Source organism: Engraulis encrasicolus, chromosome 12 (genome assembly GCF_034702125.1).
Source record: "Engraulis encrasicolus isolate BLACKSEA-1 chromosome 12, IST_EnEncr_1.0, whole genome shotgun sequence".
In the NCBI taxonomy this organism is placed as follows: Eukaryota; Metazoa; Chordata; class Actinopteri; order Clupeiformes; family Engraulidae; genus Engraulis; species Engraulis encrasicolus.
Genome location: NC_085868.1, coordinates 15,766,802 through 15,784,573, shown reverse-complemented (window position 1 = coordinate 15,784,573; position 17,772 = coordinate 15,766,802). Strand labels below are relative to the sequence as shown.

The window sequence follows — 17,772 nt, the reverse complement described above, 5'->3', positions numbered from 1 at the left end:
TCTGTTATTGTAATGGTATGGACCAGGTCTGGGGCTGTTCCGGAAGCGATATTTTTCCCCCAAAGAAGGTGGATCTAACAAGTCTTCTTCCCTGCTGTAAAACTACACACCTGAAATATTTGTCAATACAGGCTATTGTTAATCACCAGTCATAGTGCTTACCAGGAATGTTTTGTTGATGAGATTTGTGACTGGAAATTGCAGTAGCAATGTATTTAGCATATGGGCTCCCCTTTCCATTCCATACATTTTCCCAAATGAAAGACTTACCGACGCTCGCCAACTAGTGGACACTCCATGGGAACTGCAGTATGTACACAAAGCTAACTGGCCACAATGGGAACCAATCAGACTGAATCTTCTCCCTGTATTCTAAATTCTCTGGCATCTTGCATGCTTATTTTGGAGTTATTTTGAAGTAGGGATGAAGATGTGACTTGAAATATAATATGGGTGAATTTTGTTTCGGTTGGATATATTTTGAAGCGAAAATGTGGATGATAAAACCCACGTTGATCTGAAATTATAACTCTTCCTCCTCGGATAACTTTTACTTTGACACAAATGTCACAATAACCTGGAAGTAGTGTTTGCCCTTTGACCATGTAGCAACCCCATGTGAGTAGGCTGCCGGATGTGAGTGCCCGGATATCCGCCCGAGTATTTCCGGATATCCGCCCGAGTATTTACGTCTATTTTACCTCAGCTACTCGCTTTCGGTCGTGTATTTACGACAGTTTAACCTCAGTTACATGATTTCGGTCCGATTTGAGTCTGACTGAAGATGGAAGGGACATAGGTGCCGTGCGTAAAGAGCCCACCGCACATCGCCGTTTCGGCGACACCAGAAAGTTCCTTGATCTCCCAATCAAAAGAATAGGCCTAGGCCAGGTGACCAATAACATCAAATTAGTAATAAAACAAATTAATAAAATGAACTTATAACTTAAAACCGAATTGATTTGGGTGTGAAAATTAAACTGTCTCAACCGGGCACCCAAAGGGAATCCATCAAAAGATAACGGCGTTACTTTCGTCGGCATTAGACTATTTTGTTTTTATTATCCAGGAGGACTGAGCTGAAAACTGCAGCAGTCACCTTGCACAGTTCTAGCTGCTCTGAAGCACGTGCGTGTCTACGCAAATCATCCTGCACATTCGCAATGTTAAATAAAAAGTTTTGCACAAGACTATAGTCTAAAATAGATGCACTGCCACAGACACTGGAATAGCCCGTTTCGGAAGGCATTAAAGTCACGAGTTTACCCAGTCTAAATGTAGCTAGCACTCGGGAAGTTTCTGAGTTTTACTCCTTACCTTATGTTATTATTATTATTATTATGTTATTATTACATTGTGTAGTTATTATTCGGTGGTGCAAAAACAACACGCGAAACCATGCCGCATAGCCTATTGTGCCATAGGCTATTATTGATACTGAATATAAATATTGGAGCCTCCGTGTCTAGATAAAGTCAGAGGCGCGCGCGCACGCTCTTATTTCTGTATTATATGAAAATATCCTAAAACGGTTACAACATCAGAGGACCTTCGTGGTGGAGGATAGGCCTACTTGCGGCAGCGGCGGGGGCCGAGAGTTGTTACGAGACACTCTTAATATTATTGAAGGGACAGACCATGCTCGATACTTTACCCGGTGTAAATGTAGGCCTTGCACTCGAAAAGTTATGCCGCATATTGTGCAGATTATTTGGTGATGCCAACAACACGTGAAACTAGGCACATTGGAGAGCCTATAATTTAGACATAGCCTATTCATTCGATTGTGCTACGTAAACTTAAAAGTGTAAGTACATAATCAAACGGGACGCTGAAATATTGGAGCCAGTAACTTCGTGTCCGGTGGATATTGTGCAGAAGTGTGTGCGCGCGCACAACTAATTTCTCTCCCATCTCTTTGCTCATCAAGCCTCCGATCTCCAAAAAGACACGAGCACTCAGGATAACTGTTTACAAGAGCTGTTTAAATAATGTGATGCACGTTCTTCATGAAATTGCATGGTTTGGCCACCCTAAATTCAAAATGACTGCATTCGCACATATCGTTTAAAAATCCACGATGGAATTGTCACTCTTAATGTGCAAGTATTGGATATGAAAAAAAGATCCTAAAACGGTCACAACACCAGAGGACCCGTGGTGGTGTGGTGGATATTTGCGGCGGGGGCCGAGGCCGAGCTGTTACGGTAGGCTACAATCATATTATAGAAGGGACAGTCAGGCGACACAGCGCGACTCACATAGGGTAGCTGTGGTACCGCAAAGCATTCCTGATGGTGGAAATGAATGCAAATGCATGCAAATACTCCGGCGGATATCCGGGCACTCACATCCGGCAGCTACTTACATTGGGTTGCTACAGGCCCTAAACAGGAATCGTGCATTTTAGCATAGCCTCTCTACTTCTATAAACCCTCTCTGATTTTAGCTAGCAAGCAAGCAATATAAACACGTTGCCCTCTTGTATTTCCGTGGTTTCACCAGAAGAGTTGATGTATTGCTTGTCCAAATTTTCACGAAATAGTTCTCCATAGCTCGCTTTCTTACACTATTTTCCTCCAGCCACTTTTAGCAAAGTTACCTGTGTGCAACCGAGAACTACCATGGGGAGGCGGTACTACTGTGACTACTGTGACCGAAGTTTTCAGGATAATATGCATAATAGGAAAAAGCATTTAAATGGTGTCCAACATCACAGAGCGAAGAAGGCATGGTTCGAAAATTTCAGAGGTTAGTGCCACAACTGTTGTCCTATTCCTAAACCGAGTTTGTTCTCTCTCTCTCTCTCTCTCTCTCTCTCTCTCTCACTCACTCACTCACTCACTCACTCACTCACTCACTCACTCACACACACACACACACACACACACACACACACACACACACACACACACACACACACACACACACACACACACACACACACACACACATCGGACAGTATGACAGTATAGCCAACAGGAAAGGACAAACAGGTCAGTTGTCCTGGGCAGGGAAAAGGTGGCCCAGTAACCATATGTTATGCACCAAAGCTCTAATATGTTCATGCATTGTAACTCATATCATAAATATAAAATGTTGGTGATGACATTTCGTTTACCATCATCTACTTTTCAGATGCCGCAGCCATTCTTGCAGATGAGCTGTCAAAACAGCCATGTAGGAAATTCCTTCATTCAGGTGAGTGGTACATTGTTGCTGAACACTGTGATGGAAATGTGATTTAAAAATGAAAGCTCAAGGCAGCCAGGCCAAATTTTAAGAAAATCTGTAGCCTGTGATGCTGGGTGACTGCAGTTCTGTATCATACAAAGCAGGCGTTTACAGATGTTACACAACTCCTGAAATGAGATTTGGCTGTTTAAAGAAAAATCTCTAATCAACCAGCTAACAAATATTAAGTTTTGCATATTTATAATTTGTGATATGATCGGTGTTATGAGGGCTGGAACACCAGTTAGCCAAGCAATTTTATGTTTTTATTATTTATAAACCTATTCATTTTTTAACCTCTCATGGATGTGCCAAAAAATAGCAGATGTCCACATTGGCGGAAAATTAAAAATCGAACTTATATTAATGAGTCTGGAAGCATTGCCCTAATGAAAGCAGAAGCAGCTGCTTTAGTTGACGCTGCCATGCACTGCTGCAGCATATCATTTTTACATTATAAAACAGGGCTCAGAAGAAACTGGAATGACTGATTGATGAGAATATAAAAATAGAGATGTAAAAATAAAATCAACATGATGGATGAAGATAAGGATCGTGGTAGTCTGGCAAGCCAGACAATAGCTTAAAATGATGAATAGTCTGGGGCCACACCATAGGCAGAGCTGAAAGTTGTGGGTGGAGCCAGCTGTTGCTGTTGGTGTTCAAATTGCAATGGTGCACACAGTAAAAAGCTAGCACAGCCGTTTGGTCACTGTGCTTAGCCTGTGACAGTTACAGCCACTTATTACATGGCTCGTCGTCATTCTGTAGTTTGCGGCATTTACTTGAATGGGGCTCCCTAACGTTCGTACGTCTGATGTTTCTGAATAATAGACTTGTGAATCCAATATCAGACCGTTGCCAATGGCAACAGTCTTTTGATTGCTAACTCTTGTGTTTTGCATCAACCTACAAGGAGTCTGGTCAGTTTTTGTACAAAATCAGCTGATATTGCTGAGCAACACAATTTTGTGCTGTGTTCTCGAACGGCAAACCAAGTTTGGAGGTCAATTAACTATTTGCGACGCCAAATAGTTCATTGACTTCCAAATTTGGAAGTCATTTTATTTCCCAAATGATTAAAAAAATATAGAATCAATATGTTGTTGTCATAATTATGGTGACCATAATGACTTATGATGATTAATCTAAGGGTAGCCCTATAAATAAGTGGGATAAAATCCGGCGAGGTAGTCCTTGTCGTGGAATAGCTCCCTTCAGAGAGATTAAGACATGTCCTGCATCTCTGTCTGTCGCTATTCCACGATAAGGATCTTCTTGCCTTCTTGCTAGATTACCAGGCAATGATTCTGGATCTGAGTGATTGGCTAGGATGTCCAACCACCAGTGACTATATAGTCTTTGCCAACTCATACCAATACCATTGCCAATACTCAGTTAGAGCTTCGGCTAGCTAAAATGTCAAGACGAAATCAGTTAGGATCAGCAAAGCACATGCACATGGTAGTGGTGAGGGTAAGGTGACTTATACAAGGGGATAATGGTTTGATTTGCATGGCATTAAGATCTCATTAAAAAGACGGATGCATATTTTAGGGGATCAGTGGTCTTAAAAAACCCAGACACTGGAGATAGGATAGCGTAATGATGAATCATCCTGCCTGTCTCTCCTGGCTGGAGTGGTTCCTTTCACGATGGTATATGAGGGATTCATTAAGAGTTTGAGCAGCATGACAATAATTTCAGTTATTTGCTTATTTAAGGCCTTTAAATTTGAACAGATTTCACACGGGAAGAGTACTTAAAGCAGATGCATTCCGCCTATTGCGTCTTCTCATTAAATGAATGAGTGAATAGGCTGTTTTTATGATTGTAATGTTTTATTGTTATTGCTGTTAGTATATTGTTTTAAAAGCCCTTCTAGGGACGGGCATTGGAAATGAGTTTTTGGCGATAAATGCTATTTATATGATGCTTGCTGTTTGGCTGCTATGCAACCTACGTGCTATGTATCTGTCCCTGTCAAATAAACTAAACTAAACTAAATCAAGTAATTAGTTTCCGTTTGCTTCAAACATGTAAAAGGTTTTTTTTTCTTTACCTGACATGTCTGAAGTGAAAACGGACATATCTGAAACTAATGACTTAAATACTTGTAGTAGCCAGTGCACATCCATACTGCCTGAGGGGTTACTTCCATTTTTGTGATCAAGTCACACATTTATCTCGGGCGGGTTCCTGGCTGTTTCCTTGCCTAAAGTATGGACATCACTGAAAAATAAATGCTGTGTGTGTGCATTCATCACCACAATCAGTGTACTGATCAGTTGTAGCTTGATCCTTTATTACACAAAGGCATTTGAAAGACACCTACATTTTAGGGAGGTCATTGATGGGCTTGTAAAATGACAACACAAGCACGTCTAAGCCATTAGGCATTGTCCTTCAGAATACGGGTGTTCCATCCCTCCATCCCTCTGAGCCTCTTATATAGTATTCTCAGAGTGTTTCTTTTATTGGTGTAACACTTCTCTTAAGAGTCAATATGTAAAACTGTCCTTAATCAATTCTCCATATATAAGAAGGAGGAAGTTATTATGTATTCTGGGGACTCAGTGTAGAGTATTTGATGAATGATCTTTCTTGAAAAATGGGTAACACGAGGTGGTACACGTTAGTTTTATGTAGCAGTGTGGGCTGTAAGAATGGTAGGAGATATGAATAACATATTTCAATGACAGGTGTTTTGCTTGTACTGCAGGTTACTAACAACAACAATAGCACTTCACCTGGCAGTCAACTGGCCTCAAAACTGTCTGCTTACAATTCCACCACTATAAATTGTTCGCCATATCATACCTCTGTAGCCTAATAGCCGTTTGGTTGGGCGGATCTTGGTTCTCATGCGACCTAGATAGAATGTGCTTTTTACCACATCAGGAAGGACAACATGAAAGTCAAGGCCAGGGAAAAAAGATGGACCAACGTTTCATTCTAATGCTGGGAGGATTTCATTATGGAGATCAGGCATTTCATGGAAGGCTTAACGCTATTCATCTTTTTCTGTTGCGTGTCACAGTTGATAGTGCGCTTGGGATCTCATATAAAGATTCATTGCAGAAAGTTCGCTATTGAGGAGCAAATGCACGCATCGTTTCACAGGCATTTGGGGATAGGTTGTCATGTAAAAATATGAATACAGAAATACAGATGTTTATGATGTTGCTCGGATTGGCTTAAAAAAAGCACCACGGACACGGTCGCTAGCGGTCAGTGAATAAAAGTGCAAGTTGGCATCAGTGCTGAATGGTGTGACAACACTGCAGCCTCATCTCCTGTCCCTCTGAAATGGAAATGAAGGCAATGTTATCAAAGCTCCTTCAACATGTATATTTTACAGGCGTTCCATTAAACTATATTTTAGGATAATCTTGATATTTTTTCAATGTGCTTTCAATGCACTGTCTGAATGTATGCTTTTTTCCCTTTCCTTCCCAGGGCAATGTGTGTTTGGACCAAACTGTCGTTTTTCCCACATGACTGAGCGAGACATGGAGCATTTGAAGCAATTGGCTGCAGGTAGAAAACTAATCATTATATTCATATAACATATGCAATAACTGTGCTACTTGCATATGCACCAGGCTGTACGACTGATAAAAGTCATCAGAGAGAGACGCAGACAGGCAGAACAGTGACGTGACCTGTCCTGGTGTGGGTTTTCGGTGCAGGTCATGACAGCAGGGGCCCCAAGGCTGCGTCTGGGAAGAGCGGGGCCGTCTCCGAGCCGTCGATGGACGAGTGGCTGGTCAAGAGGGAGAAGAGGAGGGCCGCCCAAGGCAGCGGCAGGTCGGTGTCAGGCGGTGACATTTACCAGTCACCGGAAGAGACAGACAGAGAACTTTTAGTGTGTGTGTGTGTCTGTCTGTCTGTCTGTCTGTCTGTATCTCTCTCTCTCTCTCTCTCTCTCTCTCTCTCTCTCTCTCTCTCTCTCTCTCCCTCTCTGTACAACTCAGAGAGAGGACTTGTCAGAGTGTATTTGAACAATTCAGAGAGAGTGAGTGTGTGTGTGTGTGTGTGTGTGTGGACACTGGTCTTGAGAAGTATCTCCATGCCTGACTTGACCTGTCAGAGAGGTTTTACAAGGCTGCTGCAGTTTTACAGGTAAAGCAAAGTAGAATCAGCAAGTGAGGAGACCATATGTGGCCTGACAGAACAGGCCATCAGACAGGAAAACTAGCAAGCAATAATACGTCTTGTAGTCCCTAACATACCGACATTTAGTTAGTAGTTAGTAATAATAATATTAATAATAATACATTTTATTTGGGAGCACTTTTCTAAACACTCAAGGCCACTGAATAATATTATTTAAAACATTAAAAAAACGCTGATGAGCAGCGGCAGCCAGCGTTCACATTCAGACAATCATTACAGAATAACATAAGGAGAGGTGAGGAGAAAATAATACATGTAGTTCATACAGTTTTTACTTTGTCTACTAGAGATGTGAATTCTGAATGAAGGCTATTATTCCAGGTTCACAGAATGATTTGCATGTACCATTTGATGAACAATAATGAACTATTTGTCAGAAAGATTGAAGCCTAGGGTAATTCAAGATAATCACATAAGTGTTAAAAATCCCAATTTTTGTGTGGCCTAATGATAGATTTTTTCCCCAAATAAACAAGTAAAATTTAACTCCTCTACTTCATCCTGATGATGGCTTCAAATTATCCACCTATCTCGTGCAACATCACATTTGTCCATTTTCTCTTTTCATGTGGTTTGATTAGAAGATGTTGTTCTGTGAAGAAAAAAACCCCAGCAGTCAGTTGTAATCATGCAAGAGAGGAGCGGGAATTAATGCCCGTTGTCATCCTCCCCGTCATGAGTTGTTGCACATAATTATGGGGTGACTTTAAGTCTTCTCATCACGCCGACACTGAGGCAGAGGCTGGCTTTAATGTGATAAACGCCAGGCAGGGCTTAACTGGTAATCTGGCATACAGGGCATTTTACCAGTCTGCCGACAGTCCACAGGGGGCGATATTGTCGTTGTTGTTGTTGTTTTTCTTAGGGACTGGCCCACATTTTAGGGGAGGTGGCCGACTGTTGTATCTCAGTGGACTGAGGCAAGCAGGATATAGAAGGAAAACGACTTGTAAGTGTGAGAGGCTGGTTTAAGCCAACGATGCCCTTGTGTTTTTTTGTTCCTAGTCCAGCCCTTAGCAGGCTTCTAAAACAAAAACAAACTGTCAGATGTTTTGCATGCCATGGCATGACAACTGGCGAACTGAAATAAATAGCTTAGAGTAGAGTGGGTATCAAGGCCTGTCCATCACAATATAATTACGCTAGTCTCAGTCGGAAAATACTGAAAAAAATGAAACTCGTTGATAATATCGGTACAAGTACGAATGTCGCAACAAACTTGTAGACAGAGCTCGGTCAGGCTAACTTCTAAGATTTCTATGGACTAGGAAGTAGTGGGAATAATGGACAGGTGTGTCACAAAATCTATAACATGTATATGGATATTTTTGAGCTTTCAGCCTCTTATTGACATGTAAACTTGGTTTTAGAAATCTCCTTTTAAAACTTTCAAAAGCCTTTTAAAATATCTGGGGCAGGGCTTAAATGCACCTGTCACATGCCATTTCTTTATTTATCAACATGCTGCTTATATATGTAAACGGATAAAAAATATCTCCTTCAAAAATATCCACACTTTTGAACGCTATTTAAGTACTGTATGTGAATATAGGCAATTTCAGTGGGTTCAGGCTAACTTGTTACACGCTCTTGCTCAAAATGAAGAACATGTACATTTTTGACTATTCAAGCGAGGTAGGTGTGCGCACATCCAAGACGCAGGTGCAGGACAAAAGGTGAGACACTATGAAAATAAAGTAGGAATGTCCGCACACTTGCTCCCATTTTTCTTTTTGTTTTATGTATCCCAAGTGAAAAATGTGCTATCTTGAAAACAAAAAGAAAGAGAAAAAAATGGCAGCAAGTGTGTGGACATTCCACATTCATTTTCAAATATTTGACTATTAATTGAAATGAACGTCTGCTCCTTTGTCACAGCATCGTCACTTTGAGAACTTTGCATAGCCGGTAGTACTTGGAGTGATTTTGTGCCAGGATGGCTAATTGCATTTTGGGGATTTGTGTGTTTATTCATCATATTCCCCTTTTGACCTTGGCACTTTGCTTGTTACAGTGCCCTGAACGATGAGGATGAGGAGGACGATGAGAAGCCCCTGCCTCTGGACCTTCCTCTGCACTTCCTCTCCATCCCAGACCTCCCGCCCTCACTACTGCCCCCGCCCCCTGGTGGCTGGACCACCGCACTGCAGTCTCAGTGGGGATGAAGACTACAGTACATGCCAATCAACAAACCACCCTTGGTTGTCCTTGGTTGTTGTGGGCAGGGCATATGCTGTGCAAGACTTTCTTGGAGTGGTGATGTAACTGCTTTGCCAAAGTTGATGTTTCTCCAAAGCATGTTCACGATGGACTCAATTCCCTTTTACCATCTTGTGTGGAAGAAGAAGGGGATTGTCCCCTAAGACTGCCTGTAACAGAACTTTAGGAAATATCTTAGTCGCAGGCAGCAAAGCTCCATGAGGTGTTTTGTCTGTTTAGACATTCTTTTTCAGATGTGATATCGTGCCCAGGCAGCAGAGCTCTGCGGTTTGATTCATGCGGTTTAATAACCTGCCGCCATCATCGTGTGCAGAGGATGAGGTAGAGGCTCTCTCTCGCTCTCTCTCACTCTCGCTCTCTCTCTTTCGTTTTCTCTCTTTCTCTCTCTCCATCTCTGCAGCGCTGTACAGTCTCGTCCCTCATTCTCACATTCATTCTTTTCTCTTTATCGCTCTCTATCTCATTCTCTCTCTATCTCTCTCTATCTCTGTCTCTATTCAACATACCGTTGTTTTTTTTGTCATAAAGCTGCAATCAGGAAACTTTGCAAATCATCTCTCTTGCTCTCTCTGCAGCGTTTTAGTCTTCTGAGGAGCCTTGTAGATACTGCAGAGAGAGAGAGAGAGAGAGAGAGAGAGAGAGAGAGAGAGAGAGAGAGAGAGAGAGAGAGAGAGAGAGAGAGAGAGAGAGAGAGAGAGAGAGAGAGAGAGAGAGAGAGAGAGAGAGAGAGAGAGACTTTCTGATCTGGATGGGCCACGCGTCCTGAGGATCTATGCCACATTAGCATTTTCATTGCATAACAATTACATTGAGTTTGTTACAGGGATTTTTATTTTATTTATTTATTTTTTTGGCAGAAAAGTCGTTTTTTTCCCCGCTTTGATGAATTATTCAATTTTTATAAGTTTCCTCCCCTGTCTTGCTGTGTATTGCAATTAAATTACTGCCGAAACGAATAAGTCTGTACGCCTCTGTGTAGTTGTGTGCATCAGTCTGAGAATATTAGTTTGTGCTAACAGTTAATCTCCTTGCCAATGAATGCAACTTTGTGAAAAGTTGTGGCAATGTTGATTTGTACTGATAATTGATGAAGAATGCACACAGTTCATAGCTTTCCCCAACTTATATTAGAGTAGTATTAGTGTCAGTAGTACTTATCCCAGAAAGAAATTAAGGTGTTAAAGGGTAACTTCAGTCAATTTCAACATGCAGTTGTAATGCTCACACTTGGACCTGTCAGTACCTGAGGGTTTTTTTCTTCCTCTTCAGCCTTTTCAGGGATCCTGGTCATTGTAATGGGGGCAGCTGTTTGTTTACATTTCAAAAAAACATTTTTATTCCCTAAAACATCCAAAAGGTTATGCAACATCAGCAGACAACTAGCAAGCAGCTGTACCTTTTGAGAAAATATTTGGAGTAGGCCTATGTTAATTTTTTTTTTAATGTAAACAGACGCTGCCCCCATTAGAATAACTCGTATGTATCTCGGAAAGGGCTGAGCCAAAAAATGTGGCATTACCAGGTACTGACAACCTTGTTAACGCCATAGCATTGATGATCAATAATTCATTCTAAATATATATATACAGTAGTGCTGTTTTCAGCCCATTTTGACAGGCCAAAATCCCACTAAAGCTCTTTTTTTAATTATGATTATTGCTTTGATAATCGATTACATATGTATATCAGATACAACTGCCCAGTGCCTATTGGCAGGTGAAAAAACAAAAACAAAAAGCTGTTGTGCAATGTGCAGCCATCTCGCCACCTCACAGGAAACGGAGGCCTTCCGAAAATAACCTGGACGTGGACAGGTTTGCCTGCTGGCATCTGGACTCTGTATTCCGATTCTGACTTCTTGGCTCGAGGGAGAGGGGCTGGGCTTTTTGCTTCGACATGCCGTCCGTAATAAACCCCCCGGGCCTGTGATGTATGAGCACACACACACACACACACACACACACATACACACACACACACACACACACACACACACACACACACATACACAAACCGTTTGCCTGCCTACACACACACATGTACCTACGTCATTCCTTCCTCCGGGATGGCAGTGGAAGCAGAAGGTGTGAACTGAAGACAGTCAGCTCAGCCAGACTTGTGTTGATTGATAGACAACCCCCCCCCACACACACACACACACACACACACCTCCACCACGGGAGAGGGGAACGCTGCACTTGTGATTGACAGCTCTGCCATGAGGAGAGGGCCGACTGCCTCGGTATCTGTCTTGTATCATCACGTCACAATACCCCCACCCACAGCCAAACCTCTACACCCCTTCTCCACCTATAACACCATCCCACTACACCACCACTTCCTCCTTCACCTGCCTGACATATGATAATATCAGCCAGTCAACCACGCAGCGATAGAAATGGACGCCATGGCCCGTTCACTTGCACACAAAAAAAAAAGCAATTGAAAATGTGCACAGAGTAGAGCGGGGGGGAAGAGAGTATTTCGTTTTTCACTTTCGTTTTTGCTGCTTCACTCAGAGTGAAAATGTGGTAGACTGCTGGCCTCACAGTTAGCTCTATTTGGCCACCAGGGACCAGGCGAGTGTGAAGTTGGCCCGCGTGTTCTGCTGCTGCCCGGTTCCTGATTAGCGATGCAGAGGCTGCTTACATTATAAACTGAGGGAGTAGGGAATAAACATTCTGGCTGGAGCAGTAGCAGGAACAGAAGCTCATCCATGTTATTCTGTGTGTTTTTAGTCTGAATATACTTGGTTGTCAATCAGATTTTTATTTATTCATCTTTTTTCCCCATTTATTTAGGCCATGTGAAACACACTGTAGATTATTATTTTTTATTTATTTTATTTATTTATGACATTATTCTCCTGTCGACTCCAGCAAGCAATTAGTAGCATGAAGTAACAGTGCCAGGATTCAGTCATTTAAATAAGATAGTGGCCTCCTTAAGCAGAGACTTCTGAAATAGAAGCACTTGTGTCCTCATAGCCCTTACTGCTCTCCTCCCCATTTTCCTCTGCAGCCAGACGAGCAGCACTGAGAATATCCCGGCTTCTTCCTAACGATGGAGCCCCTAATGTTCGGAGTGATTTAGGTTCTCTCCGCCCTTGGCTCTGTAATTCCCAACCAAGAGAAAAAGGCAGCTGCTCCGAGAAAGACACACAAGTTCACCCCTGAGTTGCTGATCAAAGAGCAATCTATTTTGGCGAATGCTCGAACTTGTGTAAACGACAACCCCTGTTGTTTAGTTGTTTGTTTCTTCTGCAAATAAGAAAGCTTGATAAGAGAGTAAATTGTAAGAAAATAACCCCTGTGTGTGTGTGCGAGAGAGAGAGAGAGAGAGTGAGAGTGATGAATTGTTGAGGTGTAATTGTGCACTTGCTTACACCCCAGAATGACAAGTAGTGGCTTTGTGTGTGTGTGTGTGTGTGTGCGTGTGTGTGTGTGTGTGTGTGTGTGTGCGTCCGTGCGTGCGAGCGAGCGAGCGAGTGTGCGTCATGTTTTCATGGTGAGTGCAGCCCCCAGTTCGTAAACGAGCTCTCACCACAGCCAGGCAGGGCAGCCGTTCTGGAGAGGCAAGCCTGGAGTGAGCAAATGAGTGTGCAGGGGATCAGGGTCCAAGTCCATTGAGGGGAGACGGGGGGCTAGAGAGGCTCTTCAGTGTATTCCCAAGTATTGATCCAGCAGATAAATATAATCTGCTTTCAAGAACAGGGACCTCTGTTAACCGCTGTGAAACAAAGCCCCGCTGAAAGAATAGCTGTTTCCACGCTCCAAGTCTCCAACTTTTCCCCCCTTTTATCTCTCCTCGTTTTTTTTTTTTGCGTTTCAATTTTCTAACTTGGCTGCAATACCCATGAATGCAGACTGATCTGACAATTAAGAAAGCGACATCCAAATCATCCAAATTAAGTTTTGAGGCCTGAAGGGAGGCAGCAAATTAAGCAACACCCCCCCTCTCCCAACACACACACACACACACACACACACACACACACGCACACACGCACACACACACTTTAGATGTTCTTATTTCCTCGGCGACGACAATTATCCTCTGGCTGTGAATATTTTTTTTCTGAAGGCATCGCTAATGGGTGCTGTGCTGGCTTCGAATTCCACAATAGATGTATATCCCGTCCTTCACGCCAAACGATGAGACTGTGCTCCTCCAGGCTTTGTGAGTCATCATCATTCTCTCTCTCTCTTTCCCTCTCTCTCCCTCTCTCTCTCTCTCTCTCTCTCTCTCTCTCTCTCTCTCTCTGTCTCTCAGGCTTTGCCTCGCAGACATGGTATGGTAGGAAAAACATTCACAGACATTGACAGACTTCTTAGAAGTTTCCCAGAATTTCATCAGCTTGCTAGCTGGCTCCATAGTCATTAAGCACCTGTAAGAGCAAATGAGAGTATGTTTTGACTGAGGCCTAAATAGATGCTCTGTGACGGTCACAAATTTGACAGCGTCAGCGTACAAACCAGAAGTTTTCAAACTATTTTTGGCCGGGGCCCCCCAACGGAGCAGAATATTTTCCAAGGACCCCCTAGAAATTAGCCTGGGAAATCACATGCAGTGTTGGGCAAGTTACTCAAAAACTTTAATGCATTACTGATAACATGTTACTGTCATTTGAAAACAATCCCTTACACTACAATATTACTATTATTTAAAATGTATGGCATTACACTACTTTTGCATTACTTTAGTTACTTTTGCCAAAAGAGCTGTAGGCCTATTGGATCTGACGATTTACAGTGTAAATCGAGCTCATGAGTCATGACTTTTTCACCTCTCATCCATGAGGTGTTTTTGGCAGCATGCAGACTAAAAACTACCAGGTTCAGGAATAGCTTCTTTCTGACCCACCACACTGAATAGCATTAAAATCCAGGTCATTGTAATGCATTGTACCTTAAGTTATTTAGCATTGTAACTAAGTAGATATTACAGATTGCCCTTGTTATGCCTTACATTACTGCATTACAGCAAAAAGTAATGCATTACAGTAATTACGTTTGTAATGCATTAGGCCTACTGCCCAACACGAATCACATGCTGCTTGGCAAAACTCTTTCCAATCTGAAAGACATCATGGACTTGGGATCTTGGGCTCCAATCAAACGGCGAGCATGGAGGGGTGGAAAGGCGATGCCTGCAGTTTGCTTGAATAGATACAATTGACAAATGACACATTTGTAACGGCCAATAAATGGCTATGGCCAAACGTAAACCACACCTTTCCTACGAGAGATGGCATAGGTAGCCTCCAGACTCACTTGTGAGATTATCTGATGTCAACCAGGCAACCGTGATACACACATATGGGATATGGGATTTTAGCTTTTTTAATACAAATGTGGGTATGTTACAGTTGAATTACCACATTCTAATGCAAGATGAGGGTCTTGGGGTTTAAACGTAACTTATTTGATGTTTTTATGTGCATCAGAGGCTAAGATATTTAGGTTTTTATATGCTGAGGGCAACTTTCCCAACAAGGGCTTGGGCATTCAGCAGGCGTTTTTTGCAGGTGCTTCAGGCATCAATGGGTTAAACAAGACAGTGGGATAAGTTATAGTTTGCAATGCTGATTATACGGTATATATAAAAGGCAATCATTTACTTCTAAGAAACAACAGGTACTCTTTTTTATTTTTGGCAGGGAGGTATGGGGTATTCCTCGGATGGTATTCCTAAGAGTATTTAATGAATTTAGGTCATGGAAAACAAAGCCTTCTGGAACATCAATCCCCAGACCTAGGCCATGTGCCTTTATCATTTCACCAAGGTCTGTAACTTACACATATTTGGGCTGGAGGGGCTAGCTTACAGGCCACTAGACAAATGCTGCTGCTCAAACTCAGTTTGAAATTCATTAGTATGCGCCATCTTAGAAGGAGCCTGCCCTACATTTCACATTTCACCACATTTCTCTCCCCTCTGCTCCAGCGTCTGTCTGACAGCTTGGAGCACTGCCATCTCTTCCAGGTCTGGGGGTAGGAGAGAGAGAGAGGGAGAGAGGGAGAGAGAGAGAGAGAGAGAGAGAGAGAGAGAGAGAGAGAGAGAGAGAGAGAGAGAGAGAGAGAAACATGGAAAGAGAGATGGAGAGTGTGAGAGAAAGAGGGAGAGAGATGGAGAGTTCAAGGGAAAGAGAGCGAGGTATGAGGAACGGAGAGTTTGTGTTTGTGTGTGTGTGTCAGAGAGAGAGAGAGAGAGCGAGTGAGCGAGAGAGAGAGAGATAGAAGCCCCGTAGAGGAGAGGGGCCGAGAGCGTCTGCGTCGGGGCTGTCTGACTCTGTGTGTGATAAACAGATGTAAACAAGAGATTTTCAGAGGGGCCCACTGCAGCAGATGCCTGGCTGTTTACTGTCAGCTTTTGTGTTGCACTACAGATGAAATACACTGTAATCATGCCGAGAGATATACTCAAGTTAAAGTTCAGCAAAGCATCTCAGTCAAAGGACAAGCAAGTAGTCATGACACCCAGCACAAGTGTACATTATACGCTTTATGAGTCATTTCCATTTTACACCAAAGAAAAGAACAATAAAACGGTTCACATGAGGATACACAGTGATTTATAATTGTTTTTTAAACATTTCATACTGTATATTCATATAGTCATCCACCATAGCATTTTTATTCCTTTAGTATCAATAAGTATATGGTGAAAAAAGCTATGAAAAAAGGCAGAGAAATTTGTCTTTGTATCGGTAAACATTACAATGCATAATGTCTTTCCCATTACAATTATTCCCCTGTTATTGCTGTTACGTCTTTGTATAGTTTGTATTTAGAAAGAAGATAAAACAATTTGTAAATAAAACAATGCCATTGAATTAAGAATAGACTCATAAAATCAAGTGAATTTCGAAGTAACAAGATTTACAACATTCTGGAGTAACCATATAGACAACAAAACAATACTTGGTTATAATCGCTACTTATTAATCCAGTTGCTATACATTATAATTTATTTATTGTCAATTTTATAGCCCCAACATCAGTGTGCAACTCATCTCACATTTAAATAACAAAATTTGCTCCAAGTACTTGAAATGCAGGAAATGCCCCTTTTTTCCAGTTTTTGGGTCAATTGCCTGTTTTGATACGATAGTAAACGGTTTCGATTTGCATTGTATTAAAGTATTGCATAATCAAAAAGACAAGGTAAGTATAAATGTACATTTCAATACATCATACCATCATACACTTTTTTCAGATTATATGCACATGTGAAGTGGCTATAGACACAAGTTAACTCACAGCATGTTAAGTTCTACGATATCTGCTTACATATAATGCAGCTAATGTACCTACAATGACTGTTGTATAAATACCATGACAGTATGATTGCATGATCAGTAAAAACGATACTGTAATTTGCATAACCTTGTGTCAAGTGTACTATATTTCAACAAATGTTCTGAAACAGAATTAGTTGTGGTCACTGAATGGGCACAGAAACATGTAGGCTACTTGTATCATTTCTACTTTTGTGAAACATGTTCCAGCAAAATAAATAAGTAAATAAGTAAGTAAATGAATAAATAAATAAGCGAATGAATCCAGCCGATGGATAAATAAAACATATTGACAATTTACTGAAACATTCCCTCATTATGGTAAACTGCATGGACAGAGCTAAGACTGGTCCAAAGACTACATACGGTAGCTAACATTTACCACATACGTAACATTCACAGGAAGTTCCCCATGCAAGCTACAAGAGCAGCACAGCACACGTGAGTTTAGGCACAGACATAAAGATTATTACAATTATGACAGCAAAGATCTCATTCAAAACGGTATAGGGTCTGTAGATACTGGTTTAAACAAGGACTTCATTCTGCCAAATTACTTTTACACTATTAAACTGTCGACAGTCTTTTAAATCTGATACGTTTTTTTGACTATCTGTTAATCATGACTTTGGTTAATGTCTGCAATCAGTTCCGCAATGAGTCGCAAGAGTGTGTGTGTGTGTGTGTGTGTGTGTGTGTGTGTGTGTGTGTGTGTGTGTGTGTGTGTGTGTGTGTGTGTGTGTGTGTGTGTGTGTGTGTGTGTGTGTGTGTGTGTGTGTGTCTGTGTGTGTGTGTGTCTGTGTGTCTGTGTGTCTGTGTGTGTTTGAGGGGAGGGGGGC

General features: G+C 41.9%; 1 protein-coding gene across 1 annotated transcript; it reads left to right on the top strand.

Annotated features, from left to right (window-relative positions):
• The first annotated feature begins 2,393 nt into the window (after positions 1 to 2,393).
• zmat5 (zinc finger, matrin-type 5) lies at positions 2,394 to 10,611 on the top strand. The gene is made up of 5 exons (XM_063212564.1): positions 2,394 to 2,751; positions 3,139 to 3,201; positions 6,694 to 6,774; positions 6,927 to 7,044; positions 9,428 to 10,611. The coding sequence occupies exons 1-5, from the start codon at positions 2,625 to 2,627 to the stop codon at positions 9,576 to 9,578; spliced, it is 540 nt and encodes a 179-aa protein (XP_063068634.1). The 5' UTR covers positions 2,394 to 2,624; the 3' UTR covers positions 9,579 to 10,611.
• Positions 10,612 to 17,772: the final 7,161 nt, after the last annotated feature.

Excerpts from the sequence above, each read along its gene's own strand:
- zmat5 (XM_063212564.1), top strand. The coding sequence starts at position 2,625 with ATGGGGAGGCGGTACTACTGTGACTACTGTGACCGAAGTTTTCAGGAT. Across the intron at positions 2,752-3,138 it reads ATGGTTCGAAAATTTCAGAG|ATGCCGCAGCCATTCTTGCA; the intron begins GTTAGTGCCACA and ends TCTACTTTTCAG. Across the intron at positions 3,202-6,693 it reads TAGGAAATTCCTTCATTCAG|GGCAATGTGTGTTTGGACCA; the intron begins GTGAGTGGTACA and ends TTTCCTTCCCAG.